The sequence below is a fragment of the Trichosurus vulpecula genome, chromosome 7 (genome assembly GCF_011100635.1).
Source record: "Trichosurus vulpecula isolate mTriVul1 chromosome 7, mTriVul1.pri, whole genome shotgun sequence".
In the NCBI taxonomy this organism is placed as follows: Eukaryota; Metazoa; Chordata; class Mammalia; order Diprotodontia; family Phalangeridae; genus Trichosurus; species Trichosurus vulpecula.
The window spans coordinates 229,664,846-229,685,796 of NC_050579.1; the positions used below are offsets into that span (position 1 = coordinate 229,664,846).

The following is a 20,951-nucleotide window of genomic DNA, read 5'->3' on the forward strand; positions in this document are numbered from 1 at the left end:
ATGTTCTATTGTATTTTACTTTATTTTTTAGCTATTTCCCAATTGTATTTTAATCTAGTTTAGAAGTGTTGTGAGCCCCATTCTTGTGAACATTATGTTTGACACCTTTGGTCTAGATAATCTACAAAATAATAAATGAAACCCTGCTTTGTTGTCTTTGCCAATTTCTGAAGTGTAAATGCTTATACTGAAAATTTAACAATAGACTCTCCCAACCTGGTTTAAGCTGGCTCCAGCATGGTATAGAATGGATCCTCATGTATAGATATGGATAGATATGACTAGAAAAGAACATGAGTTACTTACGTAGCAAGAATGAGAACTAAAAGTCAGTTAGCCTGAACATTAACACATTGGATGGATCCCTATGGGAAAGTTTTAGAAAGATATAGACAAGAATCATACGTGATGAGATAGGGTCATGCATGTCTGGGTTATATTCACTACTGGTAGATAACATATCATATTGACCAGATCATGGATTTATTGAAATAATGAAATATTATGGTAAAGGTAATAAACAGCTTGGCAGAATAGAATAGAATGCTAGGCTTGGAGACAGGAAGATAGGGTCCAATCCCAGTACTAACACTTAAGCTATTTTCTGTGTATGTATTCTAGCATTCTACTAGAGTATAAATAGCCAGAAGGCATAATTATCTGATTTTTGTCTTTTTATTTTCAGTGCCTATCCTGTAGTAACTAGTTGAATAGAACTGAATCATATTGAATTGGATATTATAATTAGAATGGTCCCTTTGGCAATGTCATTTTCATGTATTAGTATAATTAGTAGCTTGTTGGTGCAATGGATAGAGGGTTGGACTTGGAGTCAGGAAGACTGGAGTTCAAATCCAACCGTGTACACTTAACAAGCTGTGTGACCTAGGACAAGTCATTTAACCTCAGTTTCCTCAACTATAAAAGGGGAATAATTATGGCACTTGACTTCCAGAGTAGTTTTGAGGATAAAATGAGATAACATTTGTAAGTTGCTTTGCAAATATTAAAGCACTATGTAGATATTATTGCACATGAGAGGCAGAATGAAACAGTGAAGAGCAGACTTTAGAGTTGGGAACCTGAGTTCTAGTTGGCCTCTGGAACATACTGGATGTGTGTTCCTGGGAAAGGCGTTTAGCCTCTGAGTGCCTCACTCATCTAATAAAAAATACAGTGTTTATTAAAAAGCTATGTTTAGTGTGGAGAATTACCACACTGACGAAATTACAGATCCTTTGTATATTTGGGTATATCCTAAAATTTTTCATGGAAAAGAGACTCTCTTACCTACATTGTTTACTCATTACACAATTCTTAGCCTTTATTATTAGGAATTAAGCCTATCTTCCTTGTGGATAGAGTAAGTGATCTAAAAGGTCTAATTTGATGGACAAGAAAGGCTCTCCTTTCAAAACACATTTTTCCTTTTCACCTGTAACAGTGTTTGAAGTTTCACCATTAAAAATGGATTCTTTGGGGTTAAGGCATTGGCCATCCAGGCTTATTATACAAAAATGTGAGTGTCCTTGAGAGAGATAGTATATTAACCTGTAAGTCATTTACATTTTTGCTTGAATTTGTTTCTTAACTCTGCTTTGAGAATCCAGAGAACCAAAGGAATATCCGTTTTTATTGGGGACAGTTATTGAGAAAGGATTGAAGAAAAGAGGGAAGGATAGTTCTGGAGCATGGGAGGATGGCCAGATAAAGCAAACTTGGTTGACATTTTGCAGTGGGGCACCACTGGGCAGTGAGGAGACAGCATGGATGGAAGCACTGGGTACCCACTGAGAGAAGTTGGAAGCAACCAAAGAAAAACTTTGGCCAAATCAATTTTGCCTCAAGGTTTAGAGGATCCAGTAGTTTTTTATTTTTCCTTATGCCCAATTTAATTTTTTTTTGTTGTTGTATTACCATCACCTCTCCTTATATTCTCTAAGGAAATGAAGATATAAAATGAAGCGAGAATATAAAATGACTTCACATATTTGGTTCACAGTATCTGTAATACAGTATAGTTCACATGTATATAGTTCTGTAAGGTTTGCAAAACATTTTCCTATTGGCAAGAAAGTAGTGCAAATATTATTTTACAGGTGAGAAAACTGAAGTTCTGAGAGGTCATGATGGATGCATGATCACAACTAACAAATATCTCAGGCAGAATTTAAACCCATGTCTCCTGACCTCAAGTTGAGACTTTATACACTGTATCTGTTGCCTCGAGGTGAATCATTTAGTCTCCTCTAATCAAATAACTTGCATTTGTTTCCTAGATATTTTAATATGGAAGAAAGCAAGCAATTCTAGTAGGAATAGCTTTACTCTGTGTAGCGCAGAGGACAGAACTACAAGGTGTCAAGGATTGTGGTGTAGGTTTTGAAAGCAAGAGAGAGCTGGGTTTGAATCCTACTTTTGATGCTCACTACCTATGTAACCTTGATTAAGTTCCCTTCTTTCTCTGGGTCTCAGTTTCCTCACCTGAAATGTTAATAATAATACCTGTCCTGCCTACCTCACAGGGTTCTTGGAAGAAAAGTACTTGGTAAACCTTTCAGTGACATATAAATGAATGTTATTATTTGTTCATTTTAACATCTAAGATTCTATGATTGTCCAACATTCCTGACCATTTAGGTCTTCACTGAAACAGGAAATATCAAAATCAATAAGAGGCAAAAAGCACGAGGATATGAACCAAAGTTTTTTTTCCTTAATTCCTCCCCCCCCGAAACAAAACCTCTCAAAATGTTCAGTTAAGGTTAGATATGAAATCTGAAGATTCTTTCTTTTCTCAAGCATCTCTATCTTTTTTTGTCCCTTTCATCACATTAGGGGTTAGAACATAAGAACACTTAAAACCTTGCAAGAGATTCATATCAAATATGAAATTACCAGGAGCAAAGTAACCCACTGCAAAAACTACTTTGAGTGTTAGCGAATGAAAGATACTTTGCAAAGCAGGAATCTTGACCAGAGATCCAGGCTAAAATAGCTATGCTTAATTATTTCTGTAATTCATTAAATCTGTAATTTCATACATATGAATAACACTGAAGCAGATGGAAGGCAAACCCGACAAAGGTATCTTTATGAAGTGCTGTGTCCTCAGCACTACTGGTCATAGGAGTATAGATTTAGATCTGGAAAGTATCATTTTACAGAGTCCAAGGGCAGCAGGGTGACCACTTTACGATCACATAGGTAGAAAGACCCAGAGCCAGGATTGTAAACCGGGTTTTGGGGGATCACATCCAATACTCTTTCTACGGTGCCATAATGCTCGCATTATGGCTAACTTGGTGATGGAGCTTTCCTAATTTAGCTAGGTAAGCTCTTGGACAGCAGGTGTATGTATGGTCTGCCACCAGGCTCATAATTAAAGCCTTTTCAGTTTGGCAAGATGTTTCAGAGACTACAATTTCCTGGAATCACCCACAAGAATATAGTATCACCTACACAGACTGCAACGAGGCATTAGATTAGGACTTTAGTGGAAGACAAGTTATATTTCTAGAACTTAAATTAGTAATCAGGATCTCAAAACTGTAAGCTTTGGAGTTTTCTTTTCTTGATACAGTTTATGTTTAGGGTAGATCTGGGAAGAGTGTACTGCAAATGTTTAACAACCAGATCTCAAAAACCCTACCCCACAAACTTGTACACATGACACACTTTAAGATTAACCTTATTATGTTCTCCATCACTTTCTTAAATCTATAATTCAACAAAACAATAAATCAAGGCATGATTTGTGGCATTTACCTATTTCTGGGGTATAGGTGCTTACAATGAAAATTTAACAATCAATTTTCATAAGCCAGTTTGAGCATAACCTTGGATATAGGTAATATGCCATTTGTTAATATCAACTACATTTGTTTCCGAAAATTTTTCAGTGACACTACTTATCTCCTTAACTTCTTGCTAATCCTAGATTCTTCTCCTGGGCAGATCTTATAAAGTTTCTTACTAGAAAAGCAGCATCTTCTTTTGGCCAAAATAAACAGAAGTTTGTGTTCAAAGATTCCTATTTAAAAAGAAAAAGTGAATGGAAAAGAGTTAAAAATTGGGGTGTAGACCCTTGGGGGGCGGAGCCAAAATGGCAGCTGGAAAGCAGGGACTAGCGTGAGCTCCCTGCTGAGTCCCTCCAAAAACCTATAAAAAATGGCTCTGAACCAATTTTAGAACTGCAGAACCCACAAAACAGCAGAGGGAAGCAGGGCTCCAGCCCAGGACAGCCTGGATGGTCTCTGAGTGAGGTCTATCCCACACGGAGCTGGGAGCTGGGAGCTGGGAGCAGAGTTGAGCAGAGCTCAGCTTGAGTGGGGCGGGGACCAACCAGACCAGGAGCCGGGCAGAGCGAGCCCTAGAGCCCTGAATCAGCGAGCTGCAGCAGTTACAAGACTTCTCAACCCACAAACACCAAAGACTGCGGAGAAGGTTAGTGGGAAAAGCTGCGGGAGTGGAAGGAGTTCGAGGTTCACCACTGCCCCCGGGGCAGCGGAGGTGGGGCAGCTACAGCTGCAGCTGCTTCCGGTCCCAGGCCCACCTGATGGGAGCAATTAAGTGGCGGGTCAGAGCAGGAGTGCACAGCCTTCTGAAGAACTAAGCCCAGTCTGGGTTGGGGGTTCTTGGGGAAGGAGTAGTGCTGGTGTGCCACAGCTGGCGCATCCCCTCCCCCCAAATGTGGAACATAGAACTCTTTAGTCTACAAGCAGTCATACCCCACTGAAAAACTCAAGGGTCAAGTTAGTTGGTTGGGAATATGGCCAGGCAGTGAAAATGCACCCAGATTCAGTCTCAGACTTTGGATTCTTTCTTTGGTGACAAAGAAGACCAAAACATACCGCCTAAAGAAGTCAACAAAGTGAAAGAGCCTACACCAAAAGCCTCCAAGAAAAACATGAACTGATCCCAGGCCATGGAAGAACTGAAAAAGGATTTGGAAAAGCAAGTTAGACAAGTAGAGGAAAAATTGGGAAGAGAAATGAGAAGGATGTGAGAAAACCATGAAAAACAAGTCAATGACTTGCTAAAGGAGATCCAAAAACATACTGAAAAATGCACTGAAGAAAACAACACCTTAAAAATTAGACTAACTCAAATGGCAAAAGAGCTCCAAAAAGCCAATGAGGAGAAGAATGCCTTGAAAGGCAGAATTAGCCAAATGGAAAAGGAGGTCCAAAAGACCACTGAAGAAAATACTACCTTAAAAATTAGATTGGAGCAAGTGGAAGCTAGTGACTTTATGAGAAATCAAGATATTATAAAACAGAACCAAAGGAATGAAAAAATGGAAGACAATGTGAAATATCTCATTGGAAAAACCACTGACCTGGAAAATAGATCCAGGAGAGATCATTTAAAAATTATTGGACTACCTGAAAGCCATGATCAAAAAAAGAGCCTAGATATCATCTTTCAAGAAATTATCAAGGAGAACTGCCCTGACATTCTAGAGTCACAGGGCAAAATAGAAACTGAAAGAATCCACCGATCGTCTCCTCAAATAGCTCCCAAAAAGAAATCTCCTAGGAATATCGTCACCAAATTCCAGAGCTCCCAGATCACAGAGAAAATACTGCAAGCAGCCAGAAAGAAACAATTTGAGCATTGTGGAAACATAATCAGAATAACCCAAGATCTGGCAGCTTCTACATTAAGAGATCGAAGGGCTTGGAATACGATATTCCGGACGTCAATGGAGCTAGGATTAAAACCTAGAATCACCTACCCAGCAAAACCGAGTATCATGCTCCAAGGCAAAATATGGATTTTCAATAAAATAGAGGACTTTCAAGCTTTCTCAGTGAAAAGACCAGAGCTGAATAGAAAATTTGACTTTCAAACACAACAACAATTTTTGCATGCAACTAGAAAATAAGATACACAGGCAATGGGGTGCAGAAATTTATCTTGCCCTACAAGAAAGAAAAGGAAAAGGGGATGGGAGGGGAGTGTGATGACAGAAGGGAGGGCTGACTGGGGAACAGGGCAACCAGAATATATGCCATCTTAGAGTGGGGGGAGGGTAGAAATGGGGAGAAAATTTGTAATTCAAACTCTTGTGAAGATCAATGCTGAAAACTAAATATGTTAAATAAATAAATTTAAAATTAAAAAAAAAGATTAAAAATTGGGGTGTAAAAAGGTCTTAGCAAGCTAGAATGGTGGCCTAAGTGTAACAAAATAAAATTTAAAGGTAACCAAGTAAAGTCTCACAATTGGATTTTTTTAAAAATAAATTTCCTTCATGAATGGCACATTTATTTCAAAATCTTACAGTGTATCTAGCACAGTCTTTTGAAAAGGTTAGAGGCAGTGTATGGATAGAGCAACCATATTTTGAATCAGAGGACTTGAGTTCAAATCCCAGCTCTAACAATTAAATACATCTTACTTGGGCAATTCACAATCTAGTCCTCAGTTTCCTCATCTGTAAAATGAGGAGTTGATCTAAACCTATGATTCTAATATTTCTTTTTTCCCAATTTTTGACATTTTTACTTAAAGTTTTGAGTTACATAGTCTATCCTTCCTTCCCTCCTTTCCCTTCCGCCCCCCTGAGATGGTAAGCTCTCAGATATAGGTTATACATGAGCAATTATGTAAAGCATTTTCATATTGGTCATTTTGTATAAGATTCGAATAAATGAAAATAAATGAAAGAAAGTGAAAAATAGCGTACTTCAGTCTGTATCCAATCCACAACTATATTTAAAAAAAAATCAGCTATACAAGTACAGGATGAGGCACGCTTGGCTTGTGAAAAGGACCAGGGATCTTTATTGGTTTGCAAGCTTAATACAAGTCAGTAGTATGATTTGGCAACCCCCAAAGCTAATGACATCTTAAGCTTAATTAAAAGAAGTCCAGTATGTATAGAAAAAACATTCTGGTCAGACCTTGTGTGGAGTATTACATTCAATTTCAGACTTTCCATTTTAGGAAGAACATACAAAAAACTGCAATACACCGAAAATTGTAGATAGAAGACTGAGTATAAAATCTATATGGTCATTGGGTGCTACAACTGGGAATATTTTAACTTATAGAAGACTTAATAGCAATTTTCAAATAGTCGGAGGACTGGCATGTTAAACAATAGAATTATTTTATTTGGTCCCAGAAGTCAGAATTGGGATCAATGGGTGGAGATGATGGTGGAAGTTCCATACAAATGAAAACTTTTTCAATTAGAGCCATTCAAAAGCAGAATAGGTGACTTGATCAAGTAGTTAGCTCTCTGTCCCTGGAAGCCATAGGATACTAGATTATGGGACCATAGTTTTAAAGCTTGAAGGGACTTTAGAGACCATGGAGCATAAGTCTTCTACCTTCCCCCACACAAACACTTTATAAATGGGGAAACTGAAGCCCTGAGAAGTAGAGGCAGAGAATCCCAAGATAATAAAAATCATATTAATAACAATGACAGTAGTGCTTTGTATATAATTATAATATATAATAATATATAATTATATTTCTGTATTTTTATATTTATATATATGTATTCATATGTAAATACATATTTATGTATGCATTTATAATTTATACTTTTACATTTAACTTACATTATACATATATGTACCAGGCACTATACTAAGTGCTTTACAAATATTATCTCCGTTGATCCTCACTTCAACCCTGGGAGGTAAGTGTTGTTATTATACTTATTACTCCCATTTTATAGATGAGGAAACTGAGGCAGAGGATAAGTGACTTACCCAAGGTCATAAAGCTAGTAAGTACCTGAGACTGGATTTGAACTCAGGTCTTCCTGACTCTAGGTCCAGAATTCTGTCTGCTACACACACCATCTGGTAAGTGTTGGGGGTTGAGAGGAGAGTTTTGAACTCGAGTCTTTTTGACTCCCAGCCCACTGCTCTATCCACTAAACCAAATAGCTTCCTTTGCTTAGAAATTAGATAATTATTTGTTGAGGATACTGTCTATAGATGGGACTCGTGTGAATTCTAAGGATTTTTTCAGTACTGAAGAGTTATGTGTTTAATTTCTTTTTAAGCTACTGCCAGATATTCTTTAGGTTCACCTGATGGCTTTTGGGACCTATACATGTACATATTGTAGTAGTAAGGCTCTGGAAAATCACTTCCTCGAATGAATAAAAAACATTTATTATCAAGTGTTTCCGTGTGCCAAGCACTTGTTAAGTTCTAACTATACAAATACAAAAATCAAGAGAGTCCTTACCCTTAGGGAACTTATGAGGAAGCGACATTTCGATTGAGGAGCGGTGACCAGGGAGAGATGTTTTGGTTTGAGAAGACACCAGGATGGTAAGCAGAGCCACAGGGAAGCAGAATGATAGACTCTGGTCCCAATGGCAATGTTGACTGGATTGTTGTTCTGGAGCTGGGAAAGGGAGGAGTGGGATGGGGACAGTGAGTCGGGAAAGCACCTGGACAACACAGATCAGATGTCAAGAAAAGACGGCCAGAGTTCAGAAGCCAGCTAGATAACGGCCACGTGGCTTATACCATAGGCACTAGGGTAGGAGTTTCAGAGGTAAAGACCATGGAATGCTGGGTACTTTACAGAAAAGCTGTATGATCCTTGTAAATGAAGCTATGGGCTAACTAACTAACAAGGTAAACTAAGCTTTGACTTGATTCTGTAACTAGTTTCTGTATATGTATAATAATGGGGTAATGTGGTATTAGCATATTCATGTGGTATTAGTACCTACCTCAATGGGTTTTAATGAAGATCGAGTATGATAATCTATAGAAAAAACTTGAAAGCCTTATAAAGTTCTATGTGTGTGTGTGTGTGTGTGTGTGTGTGTGTGTGTGTGTGTGTGTGTATGTTTTAAATCAATATCACTGTGTTCTTCTCATCATGCCTGATAGCATTTGATAGCATTCAAGCAGCTAAGGAAGTACAGTAGATTGAGCACTAGATCTTGAATCAGGAAGACCTGAATTCAAATCCAGCCTCAGACACTTATTAGCTCTATGACCCCAGGCAAACCACTTTACCTCTATCTGCCTCAGTTTTCTCATCTGTAAAGTGGAGATAATGATAGCAACTATTTCCCAGGTTTGTTATGAGGATCAAATGAGATCACAGTTGTAGTGTATCTTAAAGTACTATACAAATAACATTTATTCCTACTTATTATTAGGTAGAAATGGTCTTGAGTCAGGTCTTTATCCTGCTTTATCTTTAGCCTAATTTGGGAGAATCATTGCACAAGTGAATTATATACATACACACACAAACACACACACATGAATTATTGGAGTGCAGTCTTATCTTTTGTAGACTTAATGAAAACATCTTTGGGACAATTTTAGTAATAGTCAGGATAATAAGGTTAATATGTTCTTGTTCCCACACAGTGTTTTTTCCTCCTAGTTCTCCATGTGATAATTATTTATTATGTCATTCTCACCTTTTATGAAAGTATGTGAAAAATTGTGTTGGTACAAGTTACTATTCTGCTATTCATTTCTATTTAGCATCTATGGAGGGTTGCATAGGTAGATAAAATAACTGCCATTTTGTAGTTAAATAAAAGTGTTTTGATGCAAGCAGTGGTGGGATTCAAATAAATTAAATACCAGTTCTCCAGGGAACAGAGCTGCTGACTTATTGGGCACAGGACCCACCCCCCACAACAACCTGTTCACAGAACTCAACCTAAAATTAGGTACCAGTTTGGCAGAGCCAGTGTGAACCAGCTGAATCCCACCACTGGATGCAAGCTCCTCCCATATAGCCTCATTGAATGTACTCTAGGAATGTCTGAATAGCAGATAGGACAAGAATGAAGTGAACCTACTCATCCTGTTCCCACATGATTTTGATCTTTTCTTCTAGGTCTCTCTATTTTGAATGTTTTTGATTCCATGTAGTTTAGAAATTTATGTGTATTTGATATAGTGACATTATTAAAACATTTAAAACTTTTTTATGTGTCCTTATGTCTGGGCAATTGCAGGCTACAGTTTGTTCTGTGATAATGGTCTAGTTTCAGTACAGTTTATTGGCTGGATTCTCCAGGATATTTTGAGTTCTATATTTGTAGAATGGGGATTTGTCATCTGTTCATGAAAACTTCTGATGTGTAAATCTAGCCACTAGTTCATTTCATATTTGGTGTTCTGTAGATGCTAACATTTTGCATCCTGCAGTGACGTGTTAGCCACTTTCTACCATGTCCTTCCATGATCTATATTCATCCCTAAATCCAGGCTTCATAAGGATAACCCTACTCTAACTTCTGGTAGTCATGATCTTCTCCTGAATCTCTCCATCACCATCATCATCATCACCACCATCATCTTCATCATCACCATCACCACCAACATGATCATGACCATCATCTTCATCATCATCTATTTGCCTTTTTCAAGTTATTATGGAAACACCAAAATTTGCTAATAGAATTTAGGGCTGGAGGGGAACTTAGAGTTCATGTGATCTAATTTTCTCTTTTATAGATGAGAAAACTGAAGCTCAGAGAAGGTACTATCTTACAGGTAGCTAGGCGGTATGGAGTGAGTGCAGTGCTGGACCTGGAGTCATGAAGAACTGGATTTAAATCCAGCCTTGGACGTTTATTAGTTGTGTGACTTTGGGCAAGTCATTTAACTTCTTTCTATCTCAGTTTCCTCAGCTGTAAAGTGAAGATAACAATAGCACCTACCTGCCAGGGGTGTTCTAAGGACCAAAAGGGATAATATTTGAAAAGCGCTTAGTAGAGTGCCTGACACAGAATATTTTTCCTTTTTTTCCTTCCTATAGTAATTGACTTGTCTAAGATCACATAGATAGTGAGGTCATAGAGTCGGGATTCAAACTCAAGTCCTCCGACTCTGAATCTAGTGTTCTTTCCACCCTGCAAACTGTATATAGCTTGGAAATTGTAACCACTGCTACCATAATCCTGAATTTTTAGAATGTCTAGCCGTTCCTTGAATAGTCGCGAGATTTGGGAATGTAGCTTCTTCTTTATTGTGTGAGCTCATCAAATATCTAACTTTCCTTTTGTGTTTCACCCTGCTACAAGGGAGGAATTATCTCTGCTGGGGAATCCCACACATGCTTCAGAGAATGAGGGCTTTCCAGAACCTGGGCTTCAGTCACCGGTCAATAGGAAGACCTTATCGCCAGTATTAATGTATTATCTGGGACTGATAAGATGGTCCTGCTTCAGTTTGGGTATTTGTTTAATTAATAGTAAAAGGCCCTGGCCCGTGTGACCTTATTGAGATGCCATTTATCGGTGGCCAGAGAGCTCTGAGGGTATTACCAACTGCAGCACTTCAGAGTTGGGTTAGATACAGGAATGGTCATCACAAGATGCTTTCCCCAGGGCTCTTTGGAGCTCCCAGGGGCTTACACTAGCCTCCTTTATAGAAATATAAATGGTAGCAACATTAAGAGCCTAACTGAGGAAAGGGTAAGGACTAGGTCTATGATTTCATTGGTGTGAAGAACTACCAGATTAGGAAATTCTTTCTGATTTTGTGTTCTCACTTTTTCTGAAAATTATTGCCTTAAACAGCTACCCAGAGCCCTGAGAGGTAAGTGACTTGCCTAGGGTCACACTGCCACTATGTACCAGAGAAAGTCTTCCTTGCTTTGAGACATAAATCATAAGTTGCATCTGTAGAGAGCCTTAAGGTTTACAAAGTATTTTACATTTGTTATCTCATTTGACCCTCATAACGACTCTGGAAGGTAGGGGCTATTATACGTATTTTATAGGTGAGGTAACTGAGGCTGAGAGAAGTTTAATGATTTGTCCAGGGTCACTCAGGCGTTGTATATTAGAGGTGAGAACTGAACTCAAAACTCTCCAGGTTTGAGGCCTGCTCTCTATCCACTAGTTGCTGCTGACTTTGATGGGTGGCCCTAGAGAGATATTTCCAGAGAGGAAGAGGGAGACAGACATAAAGAGAGAAGTCAAGTACTCTTGATACAGTATCGGTCAATAAGCCTGAAACCTCTTTGTATTTTGTGCTGAAGAGGCAGCTAGGTGGTGCAGTGGACAGAGTTCTGGACCTTCAGATACTTACTTGCTATGTGACCTTGGGCAAGTCATTTAACTGCTGACTGTCTTTATTTTTCTCAACTGTAAAATGAGGATCATAACATCACCTACCTCTCAGAGTTGTGAAGACTCATGAAATAATATTTGTACAACCCCTGGAACATAGTAAAGGCTTAATGAATGCTTCTTCCCTTTCCTGATTGTCTCCCCAGAGCTGAAGCACCAGATATTGCTTATGATTTAACGGTGATTGACAGTAGGAATCAGAGCACCACCATCAACTTTGTGTATGACACATTGTCAAACCTATATGGTTGGATGGCTCTGCTTCTGGATCAAGACACCTACTCGCTGAGATTTGAGGCTCCTTGGATCAACATCGCTCTTCAGGTAACCCTGGGGAATTACTGACTAGTGGCTGCAATCTCTCCAGGAACCTGAATCTCCCCTCCTAATCATTCTTATAGCTCCTTTCTTAGAACTCATCTCACATAGAGATGTGGCTCTCTTTTAAGATGGAAAAAAAAAAATTAGAGTAACTTCAAATCTCATCACATATCTTATACTTGAAGAACATTTAGTCATTCTAATACACCAGGAAGTGGTTTCATGATAAAGTTTGTCTGAAGAAACTACTTAGGATTTGCCAGATTAGTAAATCAAATTATTCCCATTAGAAAATATTTGCAGCCAGATAAATACCATAGGAATGTATTTCTGTATTGACACACTGCCATCTTGTGGCAAACTATTACAATGTAAATACGTGTGCTGGGAGTTCAACCCATTAGAAAATATTTGCAGCCAGATAAATACTATAGGGGTGTATTTCTGTGTTGATATATTGCCATTTTGTGGCAAACTATTAAATGTAAATTTAATGTAAATGTAAATATAGGAGTTCCAGTACTAAGTGGGGGATTTTTCTTTTAAAAGTTGAGTCACCATAGGAAGGTCATTGTCAGGCTCTTTATCTTCCCTTCAGCTCTTCTATTAATTTCTCTTTCACTCTGAGTATTCTCCCTTAGAGAACAAAAAGGGGGCTTGCTACTGGAGCCCCCTGGGGACTCATAGCCACATTTGTCACCATCTTTTCCTGAATCTCTGAGAGTTGGATTTCCCTTCATGAGTCTTCCCGTATCTCCTCATGTTACTACGATTGTTGGTATCTTTTAAGAGTAAGTAATAGGTTGGAAAAGCTTTGGTTTATCAATCTGCATACTTAGATCCTAGCCCCAGCTACTCAGTTGCTCACTGGCTGAGTGACCTTAGCAAATCTCTGCCTGTCTCAGTCTTAATCAACTCAAATGTAGTATAAGGGCATTGAACTTCTGATGTCCCTTCACTTCTAGATCTCTAGTTACGAATGCACAACTTTGAGAATGCTGCTGCTGAGATATGATGATGGCTTGCTTACCCTTCTTGGCAGCATCCAGTCATTCTCCATAGAAAGAAATTGACCCTGAGAAGGGCTCAGTGACTTGCTCCCACCACAATGGTGACTTTGTAGAGCTGAGATTTGAAGCTTGATTCTCTAATTCCAAAGCCCACATTCTAATTTTTTTTTTTTTACTGTACCATACTTCCTCTTGATGGGGCATTATTTCCAAATGACTGAAAACCAAGATGTGCTATTAATGACCCATATGACCTGTCTGTTTTCCATAGTATTCAGCAACATTTGATAATTTTACTTCTGGAAATTACCTGCTCGTGGTGCACAAAGACTTGCAGCCATATGCTGACATCCTGGTGATGTGTGGGACTAGAATTGGCCAGTCCCTTCTATCTCCTCCATCTGCTACTCATGATAAGGCCTGTGATTGGTTCTTCAACAGACAGTTGGGAGAGCTCACTTATCTGGGTAAGTACATGCCTTGCGGATATATAATACTGGTTTCTATTATTTGAGTGTGATTTGACTTTCTTTTCATATGGATATGTATATTGTTTTTTTCTTAATTTGGGATCATGAACATTTGTAAAATAATAAACAGTGGGGATAAAGTATACTTTGCAGTTAAGGTTTCAAATATGTTACTGGAAGCCCAAGCCAAATTAAAATGGAATTGTAAACATTTAACAAAATAAATGAAAATACTAGAATATAGATAATGTTAATATGTCACTTTCTAAGTCAATATGAAATCCACAGGAATTCTTATATATAGTTTAGTGTCCCCATTTTTATTTAAGATTGTTACCATTGCTTTCGAGAACTCTGATATTAGTGTACGGAATTGCTGCAATTAAAAAATTATTTTTTTTCTCAAAGTGAAAGGATGAACCAGGAATTTTTTGCATAGATTTGGACAATGTCAGACTGGTAGAAAACTTTGAAGTCAAAGAATGAGAAATTAATTTAGGATATCTGAAGGGTATCTAGGGCAGGTGTGTGTAGAGAGAGTAGCATTCCAAAGAGAGGTTGATAAATTGGGCTGGGAAGAGGAGGTTGGACAGTAAATCAATCAACAACATTTATTAAGTACCTACTAATTACCAGATACTCTTGGCACTGAGTATGCAAGATAAAAGTAAAATTGTCTCTGCCTTCTAGAAGCTCATACGCTTTTGGGGGAGACAGGTATAGACAAAATAAATACAAATCTATTCAGGGGGTTCACTTTAAGCTTCTTGTTTAAAAAAGGTTGAAATAGGGGAAAAGGCTCAGACTAAATAGGGAGGTCGCTAGGCAGAAGGGATAAATTGCAAGATGGCTGGGTATGCAGTTCAGGAATCCACGTGTGTGCAGGGAAAGAAATGTTGTACATCCTTCATTTTCAAAGAGAACCAATGGAATCATGGGTGATGTCTTGACTTGTGAATGAATTGAATTTAAGTGAGGCAGAGCCACACAAAGTCATCAGCCTCCCTCTCTCTTCCAGAGTCATCGAAGTCCAGTTGTAGGACAAAATTCAAGATGACAGGGAAGGAAATAGGGTCTGTAAGCTTGCTCTTAAATTTGCATAAGGACACTTAAAGACCTAGAATAGTCAATGCCTCTCTTCCTTCTTCTGTGTCACTTTGCCTATAGTAGGCACTTAATACATTTGTCATATTGGGTTGAATTGAATTGAGGAGACAGGAGGGATTGAAGCTCTTGGTGTCTACTTCCAGAGCAAATGCATCGATTTCTATGTGCTTCATTTTGATTTGGAGGACTCATAGTGTGTTAAAGTCTATGAAGCAGCCATATAGTTTCTAAAATTTTGGGGAGAATGCGTAAGGCCTTTCCCGTGCTGACTGGTACTCTAGCGATGATAGAGAATGACGATGTAGCTGATACCCAGAAACAAGCCCAAAGAGGTGCCAGTCCCCCTTCTCCACATTTTATTTTGAGTTTTTATTTAAACTTAAAGAGGCAGCATTAGCTAGTGGTTGGAAAGCTAGTTTCAGTCAGGACACAAGCTCAAGTTCCACTTCTAACAGATGGATTAATCTTCAGTGTGCATTTATTAAGTGCTTACTACTTGCCCAATATGCTAAGCACTGAAGATTTTTTTTTTAAAATGGCAGAAATCATCCTTTCTCTCAAGGTGCTCACATTCTAATATGGGAGACAAAATGTCAATAAATAGCTAGGGGAAGGTGCTAGCAGCTTGGGGGAGAGGGATAGGCCTCTTTTAGAGGGTAGCATTTGACCCGAGTTTTGAAGTTAGCCAAGGATTGTATGACCTTGGGAAAGCCATTTAATGTCTTAGTGCCACTGAGGAATTCTTTGAGAAGATGCTCATCTGTATCAGTAGAAGGAATTTCTTTACTGAGAAGCTCCATATACCAATGAACTTACAAGGGTGTTAAAACAATGCAGTTCAATAAACATTTATGAAGCACCTACTATGTGCCAGGAATTATGTTAAGCACTGGGGCCACAAAAAGAGGCAAAAAACAGTCCCTGCTCTCAAGGAGCTTATAATCTAATAACAACAAAGAGAAAACCCAACCCATTCAGTGCCTAATTTCTTTGAAATCCTGGGACTTTCTGGTTGACAAAATATTGACTAGCTAAAGTACACAGAATTCCTTCCATTAGGAAAGGAACCACAGTTAAGACCTCATGGTCTAAATGTGCCATCTCTGTGATGATTCATGCCCATGTTTTAGAAGGTTGAGTCTGAAATTGGCTGACTCTGAAAGGCTTCCAGAATTCCCTTCAAATTATTTTATAGGGTCCTGAAAATAAAATTTTGGCCAGTTAAATGTCTTTGGAAAGTCATTTAACTCACTCACTTTGCTTTGACCCCACTCTCACTTCCTACATTAAGCCTTGTCCCTTATTATTGTTTGACCATCCCTCTGCTGCTTGGTATATTAGCAAGTTAAAGAAACAAGTATGGGATGGAGGGTAGCACAGATGTTCAGGGTTCACCCACAAACATGGATTCCTATGGAAATTAAACCAAAGTGGAGTAGAAAGGAGAACCAGTTAATACATAGCCTTCTGTAGTTTTCATTAGGCCTGCTGCTTGATTTCCTCCCTCCCCAACTTTGTTTAGATGTAAGGCTTGCATATGATTGACATCACATGCAGAAGTGCCCATTTAAAATACTTTTTCATTAACTTTGGTGGTTATATTCCTTGTGTCATAAATCTAGACCTTGGAAAGCCCATGGAGATCACCTAGTTCCATTCACCTACTTTACAAACAAGGCAACTGAAGTCCAGAGCCGGGGAATGAATTGAAATATTATCTAGTAATAGTGAACAGGGCGGGGATTTGAATACAGGTCCACTGATTCACTTTTTTCTACTACCGGAAGACTAATTTTAGGACAATGGGTTGCATCATTGTTTTGTCTGATCCGTAGGCTTTGTTCTCATTTTATTCTTACAAGGTGGTTATTGAAGAGCATCACCATTTTCATTAGACTATTTGTCTAAAGTCACTCTGAATGGGGTTTTGGATGAGGCTAGAAGAACCCAGGTGTTCCAGCTTCCAAACCACTGTTTATCTCCACTAGAGTGTGCTGCCTACTAGATAATTGCTGGATTCAACCACTTTGCTGAGGTGGGATGGGGGTTGGCTGGGTGGAGGGCTGCCTTTACCCCATCCATCACAGGAAGCAGAGTTTTAGCAAGCTCAATGCCTCAGTCAAGCGCTTTCTTGGCTTCCCCCTCCTCCTCCCTCCTCAGGGACAGCTTTTGGCTCCTTTCTAGCTGAAGACAGGCTTTTCCTTTGTGACTTGCTTTTATCCCTTGAGGAAAAGCCCTTTTGATTTCTCCTTCCCCCTCAGTTTCTTCGTCTGCAAAATGGGGTTAAAGATATTTACCTCAGGATATGGTGGTTCATGATACTTTAAACCAACTATGGCTAACTTAGCTTTTTGCAGATTTGTTGTTCAGTGAGTCTGCTTTGATTGAACTCATTACAAATCCCTTTTATTTGCCCAGAGGATCAGAAATATCACGAGATTCAAACCAAGCATACACCCAGCAAGCATTTCTGAAAGGATATCATTATATCTTTTTAGCACTTACAACCAAGACCAACAACAGAGGGGCATGTGACAGAGTATCTATGACATGAGTTTTCTCCACTGGAGACTGTGATCCTCTCAGTGATTAGTGTCAACAGAATAATATGGCTAATTTAACAAATATGGAGTCCTTTGAAGGCTGGAGGCTTGATTCAGATTGTCCTAAATCCACTGAGAATTCTGAGGAAGCGAGGATTCAGGATCATAGATCTAGAACAAGAAGAGACCTCAGAGACAATCTAGTTCAGCCCTCTCATTTTACAGGTGAATGAATAAATGAATAAAAAAATGTGATAGGTCCTTACTATGTGCCAAACTTTGTTCCTTTAAGCATGGAGGATACAAAACAACGCAAAACAAAACAAAAAAACCTGGAGCAGAGGCAGTCCCTGTCCTGGAAGAGCTTACTTTCAGAGGAGGAGATTAAGGAGACGAGTTAAGTGACTTACTCAAGGTCACACAAGTGATAAGTAGCAGAAGGATTTGTGAGAATAGACCTGAAATCAAGCTGCCTGGGTATAAGAATGCCCACTATGATGCCCTTGAGTAGAACCTATAAATAATTTTGTTTCATAGTTTTAAAGCTGTAGAGCTGAAACTGGTGTCAGAGGTCATCTTGTCCACATCTCCCATTTAATGGAGGAAGAAACCGAGGCTAGAGAAGTAGAATATCACATGTTTGTTTGATCAATAGTTTTGACATGTTACTTTTATATCACTCTCAGAAGCAAGTATGATCTAGGGACAATGATTCCTTTATGTTCGCAAAAGTCTGGACTAAAACCAAGAAAGGCTATTTTTCCTTTTGGGGCCCAATGTTTTGGCTCTACTTTGCCCCAGCGAATGTCCCTGTCACATAGAGTTCTCTATTTCCAGTTGTCACTTTTCCTCCGGTCTTTCATAAGGATATTTCTTCAGTTTGTGGGGAACTATTTTTTTTAATTTTTTAGTTACATTAATGCTCTGAAATAATTAGTCAGCTAATTAATCTGGTTTACAAGCTTTGTAGGATTCTTCAGCTGTCAGTCAGACCTAGGCCTGAGGCCTACATTTAGTCTCAGCTCCCTTACCCATGTGACTCTGGTTGCTATGACTACCGGCTACATCTGCTGACACCCCACTCTCTATTTATTGCTTAATTAAGAATTTCACGCTCAGTCCTTATCTGCCTCTAAGAACAAGCACACACTGTTAAGAAATTCCAAATTTAGTCCCATGGACAAGGCAAGTCTTTCTTGTAGGCCTAGCTGTATGGAGCCGTTCTAACTACCCTCTTGGCATCCAAGCCACCACCCTTCAATCAAAAATCATTAAATGGGGCAGAGATAATGAGCATGCAGCATATCAAAAGGAGGATGTTTGCTTGGTCCAAAGGAGGAAAAGCTGTCCAGCCCCATGCACAGCCGCCACTTCAAAGGGAGATGAGTTCTTTCGTCAGTAGGGCCCAATAAAGCTCTGTTGTTCTGGGCTTGACTTATGCAAAAGGTCTGGTATGTCAGAGTCCCATCTCCCAGACGCAGACTCCCCTCAATTCCCTGCTCCATAACGCCCCCCCCCCCCCCTTGCCTTCCACACGTTCGTGTGTCAGCAGTTAGGCAGCTGGGTCCCCCAAAGCATCAGTCGGAGCGTATAATCACTGACTCTTCATTGACAATGGCCACTTGTAGGGGGGTGGCCAGGAGGAGGTCTTCCTGACAATAGGAACACAATTATTGCAGCTGCTAGGGAGGGCCATGATTCTTCCTGTAGAAAAGTAATAGGTCCTGCCCAAAACAGGGGGAGAAGGTTGGGGCGAGGCAGTGGGGGTGGAGAAAACAATCTTGAGTTTATTATTCATATTCTGACTCTTGGAGACCCATTGCTAGGCCAGTGGGGTTCCAGCAGCTGCTCGTACATAGCCCCTTTCTAATAATTGTACATTCTGTCAGGGGTCAACTTACTTTTGACCTCATCCTTTTGTACCAGTAAAAGACTCTTTAGGGCAAACTGTTGGGTTGTGGCAGGAGTGCATTAAACACCCTCAGCTCCCCCCTGGCCAACCAGCACCGGGTGATAAATTTACATCAGATGCTGGGCCATTCACAAGAGAACTCTGGAGTTCACACAGTCTCCTCTTACTTAGTGGCACATGGCTGAACTGGGGCATTGTGGGAGCTGGCAGCTGAGCGGGTCCACCATGGAGTTATCAGGCTCAGATGCTTCTGAGATGCTACTCTCTTCTGACCCAACTAGAAAAAAAAGAAACAATATCCAGCCAGCCGGGCAAATGCTCATCCCTTAGTTCTCCCAAGCACACAGAGAAAGGGAGTTGGGTAGGGAAAAAAGCTGGTGTTGATGTTTATGGGGGCAGGAACGCTTTTGGCTGGGAAGACAGATGGGCTTTTCCCATCTGGTTTCCTTGTTTAGGAAAAAAAAAAAAACTCGAGGAGCAGAGGGATCTAGGAGGATATTCCCAGTTAAGGAGAATCTCCTAGGATCTAACTTTTTCAGGGGATAGAGATGGGCAGAAATGTCCACTGTCTAGGCTTCTTCTTTCTCACAGGATTAGGAATAATGAGACTGAACACATCACCACTTGGAATCTTCTGTGTTTAATCCTATTTCCTAGCTTCCATGCAGTTCTTTAAAACAAACTGAAGACTCGAGGATTTTGCTTCTGTTTCCTAAAGCTCTCTGGGAGGATTTCCTGGGATGGAGTGGGGGGGAGGAGTATGGGGAGAGGTGAATCTTATTCATTCCTCTGTTGCCATTCTCGTCCTGAGGTCCCCTAAGGCAATCCATAGCATTCTAGTTACTAAATTAATTTACATTTATATAGCACGGTTCATCCCCCAAGGATCCCCAAGCACTTTACCAGCCATGTGAAGGGCTGACTTAAGGGAAATACACCAACCTCCAGGGCAGAAATATAGATAGCAGGACAACACTTGGAATATATGGAAAGGGCTTTTGCCTGATTGGCATAAGGAACTTCTCTATTGGGAGAAAGGAGGAAAAAGAAAGATAAAAATGAAAACAAAATGGAAGTATAGTTCCAATGAATTCTCCAGGACTCAGACATCCAGGTGTTCATTCTATATCCACCAGGTCATCTTTGCTTCAGCAAAAGTTCACTGCAAGTAAGCCCTCTCCTGTGAGATATCCCCACCTTAAGTGCATGAGACACAATATAAACCTTACCGTTGCGGCCAATAGCTTATTACCCTATCACTTGAAATACGTGAGGAAGACAAAAAATATGTGAGAATGACATAAAATATAAAAACTTTGTTTTCCTCTTGGATTTCCAGGTTTAGGAACATTTTAAAGCCTTCAAATTTTCAGAAAATGCTAAGTAAACAAATCAGGTCTTTTCTCATTATTTGTTGTCAGGTCACATTTATCATCTTCATCATTATCACACATTAAGATTAATTGAAGATCCAGACATGGCATAGTGCTA

General features: G+C 39.5%; 1 protein-coding gene across 1 annotated transcript in view; it reads left to right on the plus strand.

Moving 5' to 3' along the window:
* PKHD1 (PKHD1 ciliary IPT domain containing fibrocystin/polyductin) overlaps positions 1 to 20,951 on the plus strand; it is a 638,127-nt gene that overhangs the window by 337,268 nt on the left and 279,908 nt on the right. The window contains exons 50-51 of the mRNA XM_036768333.1: positions 12,244 to 12,421; positions 13,700 to 13,895. Of these exons, the coding sequence (XP_036624228.1) occupies positions 12,244 to 12,421; positions 13,700 to 13,895 (374 nt within the window). The remainder of the gene's footprint in view (positions 1 to 12,243; positions 12,422 to 13,699; positions 13,896 to 20,951) is intronic.